The sequence below is a fragment of the Arachis duranensis genome, chromosome 9, assembly GCF_000817695.3.
Source record: "Arachis duranensis cultivar V14167 chromosome 9, aradu.V14167.gnm2.J7QH, whole genome shotgun sequence".
NCBI lineage: Eukaryota > Viridiplantae > Streptophyta > Magnoliopsida > Fabales > Fabaceae > Arachis > Arachis duranensis.
In genome coordinates this window covers 5930970-5938182 of record NC_029780.3, presented here as the reverse complement: position 1 = coordinate 5938182, position 7213 = coordinate 5930970, and the positions used below count along the sequence as shown (strand labels likewise).

At 29.1% G+C, this 7213-nt stretch overlaps 2 protein-coding genes across 2 annotated transcripts in view; both read left to right on the top strand.

Annotated features, from left to right (window-relative positions):
• Nucleotides 1-1756, top strand: part of LOC107464290 (disease resistance protein RPV1-like) — a 10038-nt gene extending 8282 nt beyond the window's left edge. Inside the window, exons 6-8 of the mRNA XM_021131769.2 lie at nt 297-335; nt 387-1617; nt 1722-1756. Of these exons, the coding sequence (XP_020987428.2) occupies nt 297-335; nt 387-1617; nt 1722-1756 (1305 nt within the window). The remainder of the gene's footprint in view (nt 1-296; nt 336-386; nt 1618-1721) is intronic.
• A 3866-nt stretch (nt 1757-5622) lies between these two features.
• Nucleotides 5623-7213, top strand: part of LOC107464289 (TMV resistance protein N-like) — a 2179-nt gene continuing 588 nt past the window's right edge. Inside the window, exons 1-2 of the mRNA XM_052254156.1 lie at nt 5623-5755; nt 6538-7209. Of these exons, the coding sequence (XP_052110116.1) occupies nt 6548-7209 (662 nt within the window). The 5' untranslated portion in view covers nt 5623-5755; nt 6538-6547. The remainder of the gene's footprint in view (nt 5756-6537; nt 7210-7213) is intronic.

Below are 7213 nucleotides of genomic sequence, written 5' to 3'. Positions count from 1 at the left end.
TTTTTTAATTAAATAATTAACTATCAAAATAATGAAACTTATATTAGACTAATAATAAAAAAAACTTATGAAATTATTGTGTATATTTATCGACCTTAATTATTAAAAAAAATGTTAGAAGATAATAAATTTTATAATATATAAGTATCAATTAATTATTATTATTAATATTTTTAATAGTATAAAATTATATCTAATAATATAATTTTTTTTATTAATTAAATACCGATAAAATTTTAATAAAAAAACCACAGTTTCTTTGTTACGAAAATTGCTGTTTCTCAAATTTCATATAGCAACATGCATTGCAGCGGCTTCTTTACCCATATATACTGGTAAGTAACCACAACTAAGGATTCCTAATCTACCCGCTTAATCCATTGCAGAGTTTACCGAGTTTGGAGGAAGTTTTTCTCAGTGGTTCGAAGCGAATGATAGAGTGTCCAGATTTTTCAGGTGCCCCAAATCTAAAAACAATATGGCTCAATCAATGTGAAAGCTTGCCTCATGTTCATCCTTCTATTTTCTCCCTTCCAAAACTTGACTATTTAGCTGTCTACGGATGCAAAAAGCTTAAGAGCCTTTCCAGCAACAATTGTCCATTGTCTCTTCGCTCAGTGGTTGCCTACAACTGCCCAAATCTGGAAGAATTCTCAATCCCAATTTCAAAAAATCAGTCCAATATTCATGTCCATTTGAGGTCAACTGCCTTGAAACAACTACCATCGTCAATTGTGCATCTTCAAGATCTTACAAACTTCTCTTTTCCAATTAGTGATCTTCTCATGGCTCTTCCTGAAAAGTTCACCAATCAAATCATGCTTTCAGACCCTAATAACAAAGAATATGACTCAGTGGCCACCTTACGCAGAATACTACCCAGCCCTATGTTCCATTATCTAAAAGAATTGAAATTTGATGGATGTCAAAGTTTAATTGAACTCCCAGACAACATCTCTTTGTTATCATCATTGTTGGTGATAAGACTCCACAACACTAATATCATGACCTTTCCAGAAAACATTAAGACTCTTCCGAGACTCAAAATTGTTTTACTTTGTCATTGTGAAAGGTTACAATATGTGCCAGCGCTTCCACCTTCCGTTCATCACTTCAAGGCCTGGGACTGCAAATCTTTGAGGACAGTGTCAAGCTCCACAAGTGAACTAAAAAGACAACACGGTACTACTTTTATATTCGTAAACTGCTTGAAATTGGATGAAGAGTCATGCAATACCATTTTGGAAGATGCCATTGTTAGGATGGACACTAGGGCTAAAACACAACAACTCTCACCAAGATTGGAAGAAAATAGAAATGAAGAATGCACTGTTGTTGATGATGATGATGGCTTTCTTAGTGAGGATAACGCCAACGTTGGCAAGGTTTGTTATTTCTTGCCAAGTAGAGGCAGTAAACTTGGTGGCTTGTTCCATCGTGGCTCTTCACAAAATTCCATCAGCATTCAACTGCCACAAGGTTCCAATTTCTTTGGCTTCATATTCTACTTGGTTGTTCCACCAATACAACCATGCAATACTGGTGGTGACCTTGACATTAGGTTTGGGTTTGAATGTTACTTGGAAACAAGTTGGGGTCAAAGGACCCATATAGCAAGTTCGTCCTTAATAGAATGGAGCTGCGAATTTTATTATGGATATCAGATGAATCTTTTGTCGGATCATGTGTTATTATGGTATGATTCACAATGCTGTAAGCAGATAATGGAAATAATCAGAGGAAGAAAGGCCATTGATGATGATGACAAGAATGCAAATCTGGAAGTTAAGTTCTTTGCTCGGCTACCAAACAAGGAAGAAGTGGTGATAAAAGAGTGTGGCATCCGTTGGATATACACAAATATGGAGAAGGAATCAAGAGTGTGCAGGTTCAAGAGAAGCAGGCAAGTTTTCGAGTTAGAAGAAAAGGACTTGGAATCTGATGATGAAGGAGAAGAACTAGTTCCTGCAGCAAAGAAATTTAAGCATAGGTTAATGGAAGTTGAATCAGTAGAAAACTTGAGGTAACCTTTTAATTAATTAATTGGTTATTATAACTGAGTATTAAACAAAAGTTTAATTTAATTTATGCATGCTTTAGCCAGCAAGATATGCTAATAATATTTTCCTCTTTTAAAAAAAAAATGAACAGGAAAAAACTTGAACAACTTTTGCACATTCAATTTGATGGAGGCTTTCTTAGCGCGGAGATCAAACTGGGGTACAATGTGTAGTCCATTTACAATTATAGTTCTTATCAGCAATTTCAGTTTAAAGGTACATATTTTGATTATATTCCTTTTATTAATAACCTAGGACTGGATATTCTACTTAATATTGTATCATGTTTGTATCTTCTGTTTTTTTTTATATATATTTTTGCTTCTACCATTTTGTTGATATTGGGTTTTTTTTTTTATTAACATAGTATTATTGTTTTCTTCATAATAGAAATATAGCAACTGCACATCATTATTGCTGAAGATGGGTAAACTTGAATGCCAAGAGCTTCCAGTGCCTTCAATAGTTCAGTGCCATCAAAATGGGTTCTTGCCAGTTGTTTTTTACTTTTGGTCTCAGTCCTTCTCTATTATATTTCTAAAGATACTATTCTCTCTTTCTATTTGTTATTTTTTTTATTTGAGAACACTCAAATAAAAATGTTTATTTCATCTTTTGTTAAAGATGTTTTTATATTATATTTTAATTGGTTTTTATATAATTTATTTGGTATTCTTCGTTACATATTATTAAATTTCTTAAAAAAATTTCTTTTCAAAAACAATAAAAAATATTTAGATTAGACTAAATATATATATATAAAACAAACTCAAGTCTCTTCAAATTTTTACAAATAAAAAAATAATTAATTTATATTCGTACTATATATAAAATAATTACTATATTATTATATTATAGATTAAAATTTATTAATTTAAATTTATTTTCATTTTTAATATAAATATTAAAAATAAATAAAATTTTTATAATTAGATGTAGTGTAATAAAAATGGTGTTTGGAAAAATATAGATAAAATATAGATTTTTTTATTTTATTTTTGAAAAAAATCCAAAAAAGCACTCAAGTTAGAGGCGGTTTTTACGAAACAAAATCATCAATCTTGATTTACAAATGCACCTCATATTTTTCTAAAATTACGTTTCAATCTCATTTAAATTATATCTCCATTTTATGAACTGTATAAAAAAATCATTAGGTCCAAAAAAGTCTTGTTAAAACACAGTATGAATATTGAGCCAATTTAGATTCCAGAAGACATACGGCAAAACCAATTAGTGATCGATTAATTCAAGATGAGTGAAGTGGAAAACAAAGCCAAAGGGAATGGAAACTGGCTAGAAACTACTGTTGTGATGTATACGAAATTACGAAGGAGACATTGAGCAATAGATAAGAGCAGAGGTATTAAAATATTTCCAATAATTTCAGTCCAGACGTCACGTTACTATAATTTATCATTTTAGGTCAAGTTATTTAATTAAATTGTTTGGAATCTAAAATTATTAAAATACAATAATTTTTTTAATATTACATACGTATTTGCAATATTTACATATCTACAAAAATCATTATAAAATGTAAATTAAATCTGTAGTCTCTGACGATTTCTTCATCATAATCCATTTTTTTTAGAAACCACGGCAGTGTTTAGTCATCACACAAATTTACGTTCAATTTTAGAATTATTACACCTGTGGCAATATATATATATTTTTTTAAATTCTAAACAATTTAATTAAATAACTTACCATAATTTTATAAAAGCAGACAAACCTAATTTTACCTTGTCCTAAAGCATTATGTTTCTTACCAAAGACTTCAGTAAATTTTGACCATTGATCCACTCAAAATTTAATTTTTTTTATCTCAATTATTTTATTAAATATACTTTGTTATTATTTAACATTTTTTTACATATTTTTTATTAATCCTACTTAAAATCACACTTAATAAAACAAATTGAGAGAAAAAAAAAGACTTAAAGATAGCATTTAATTAAAAAAACTAAGACTAAAATTGAAAAACTGAAATTTAGTATTATATTTGGTGGTTAAATATTAGAACTAAAATTTCAGTCTCTTTTTCTAAAATTTCAATCCCTTCGATATTTTTAGAAAATAAAAATATCGGAAACTGAAATTTTAAAAACGGTAACTGAAATTTAATAATATTTATAAAAAATATCTTTATTTAATTTCTCAAATTTTAAATCTACTATTCAATTTTTATATTTATTTTAAATTAAATATAATATTAAAACAGATAGATGGAACATTGCGTGAAAATAATAGTAAAAGGCTTTTTAATAAATAGAACATTGCATGAAAATAGTGGTGGAGGACCACTCTTTTCAACAAAAACAGAAAACATTTTTTTATAGAGCCAAAAACAAGAGTAACTCTTTTTTATTTTGAAGTCAATTTTTTTTTACAGATAAAATAACTTATCAAAAAACAAAAAAATCATATATTTCTATTTTTTTAAAAAAAATATGAATTAACTTTTTAAAAAGTTAAAAATTTTTCTTTTTATAAATAAAAAAAAAGCTTGTACTCCTTCTCAAAGGGCTCAATTTTTTAAGGGGGATGCAAGGGGAACAATAATTATTTTGAACAACATGAATAACTATCAATTAAATACAAATACACTACACTCTAATTTAATGTTACTTATTAAATTTACTCTTTTAACCCTATTAATTCACATTGTTCACACATTGTTCAAGAATATTATTAATTACCTATACTTTTCCATTTTTTAATTCACTCAGCGCATCTAATTTGGTGTTTTCTTACTGTCTTAATTCTAATCTGTTGCGCTTTTTTGTTTTTCATTTTTTAAGTTTAATTTTGCATTCCAATTAAGTAGAATTGTGAGTGGAACATCTTTTAGTGTAAATCTCAAATTAGCTTTCAATTTTGTTATCAAACATTTTTAATTTAATAATTTTCTATTACACATGAAATTTGTAAATGTATAAATAGTGAAAAAATAGTTGCTTAAAATATAAATAATACGGAAAAAAATTTCTAAAATAAGAAAAATTTATAAAGTAACAAAATAAAGGAAGAAACCTCAATCGGACAGAGATAGTTATATCAAAAGGTGATCCATGGTGATTTATGATGATATTGTACCAGGGATAGCAAATGTGATACAAATATGTTGGATCACTCTTGCGAACTCTCAACAACCGAACAAATTTTGAGGAAAAATCAAGTGAAAGAACATAAAATGAGAAGATATTACATTTAACTGAAAATTTTAAGATAGTAAGTTAACGAGTCTCACTCTTTCTTATTTTTTTTAATGTGTAACTAATTTTATACATCTTAAATTTACAACATTAAAACAAAATACTTCTAAAGTTAATAATTTTTTAATATGTATATTTTTGTCAAAAAAGAAAAATCATGTCTAACGTCATTACATCATTATGGTTGCGTAGCATTGCTAGTGTCATTCGGCTCTTTTTTTCTTTTGTTAAATTCTTGGCCCAATGCATAGAAACATATGAGAAGTTGAGAATTAAGATTGGAGGTTGTCTAATTTATTGGGATACTTAGAATTGAGAGTTATCTAATCTACTGACAAAAAAAACTAAGACGCTTGCTTGATGTATCATGTAAATAAAATATTAGCCAAAAAGAGATTATATAAAGCTTAGCCTTCTTCCATTCAGAGACACTAAGAACCGCAGAAAAAGTGAGAACAGTGTGAAGCAAAATCCAAGGTAGGTTGTTCAACTCTTACATCTACTTCACTATTTTATGGACTATATATCTGAATTGCTGAAGTTTTCCCTGAAACTGTGTGGTATTTGAGATTGAAATTAGTAAATTACCCAAAATTACTTATTTAATGCAAGAGTGATTATTAATTTGATAAAGTTGAATGAGTTTAGATATCATTCTTATTCTGTTATAATTGACTAGTTTGATCTATGTAGAAAACAGAATCTGTTATTTTTCAATTTAAGGTGGTTATTATTGAGAATGATATGTAATGAAGTCGGAATTTTAATCAAAATGAGGTATTCTGGGTTCTATGAGGTACTTGAATTGATCATGATGTCAGAACACTAGTGTGCCTTTTACAACTACCATTTGCTCTTGCTCTTGCATAAAAGTAAAACTACTCTTCTGACTAGATACATCCTTTTATATATGGAAAGTATATGTTAATTGAGGGCACTGATTCTGTATGTATGAATGTGAAGACTGAATTTGATTAGTTAGATCTTTCGTTAATAGTTAAGATTATAATATAAAGCCACATTTTTTTTTGAGTGATCATGTGACTTCTTAATAACTTCAAATATTTACCATCTATATGTAAAATTATACGATCTAGATTTACGTCTTTTTCTTTTATTTGATTTTATTGCCATCTGATTTTCCTATTTATGTTTTGTATTTTGTGAGTAATCATATTTTCTGTTTACTTACATTGTTACACACGGAAGGACTGACTCAAACCTCATTTGACTTCCTTGTTTACTTGAAAATATTAAAGCACAATCCAAATGGATCTGCAGAAATTGAATCTCGATAATACAAATGAAACCGAAAACTCTTTTGTGAAGGACCAAAACTATGCACATATTGAATCTTTATTGAGAACCCAACAAAGAGAAGTTCTAGTAATTGGAGTATGGGGCATGGGCGGTATAGGTAAGACAACCATTGCTGCTGCTATATTTGAAGAGTTCTCTCCCAAATATGAAGTCAGTTGTTTCTTGGCAAATGTAAGAGAAGAATCATCAAAGCATGGAGTCAAATACATATTCAATAAGCTTCTTTGTGAGTTACTACAAGAAGATATTCATATTGATACCCCCACAATCATATCCTCTACTATTATGAGTAGATTGAGGCACAAGAAAGCTCTTATTGTTCTAGATGATGTGAATAGTTCTGATCTTCTTGATAATGTGCTCGGAGTAGGACACGATTATCTAGGAGTTGGTAGCAGAGTCATTGTGACAACTCGAGATAGGCATGTCCTTACATGTAGAGCCGTTGACCAAATTCTTGAAGTCAAGGAAATGAACTATCATAACTCCCTTAAACTCTTTAGCTTGAATGCCTTTAACCAGATCCATCCACCTGAGAATGGATTCCAGGAGCTATCGAAGAGAGCAGTTGCTTACGCCAAAGGCAACCCTTTAGCTCTAAAGGTTTTGGGGTCA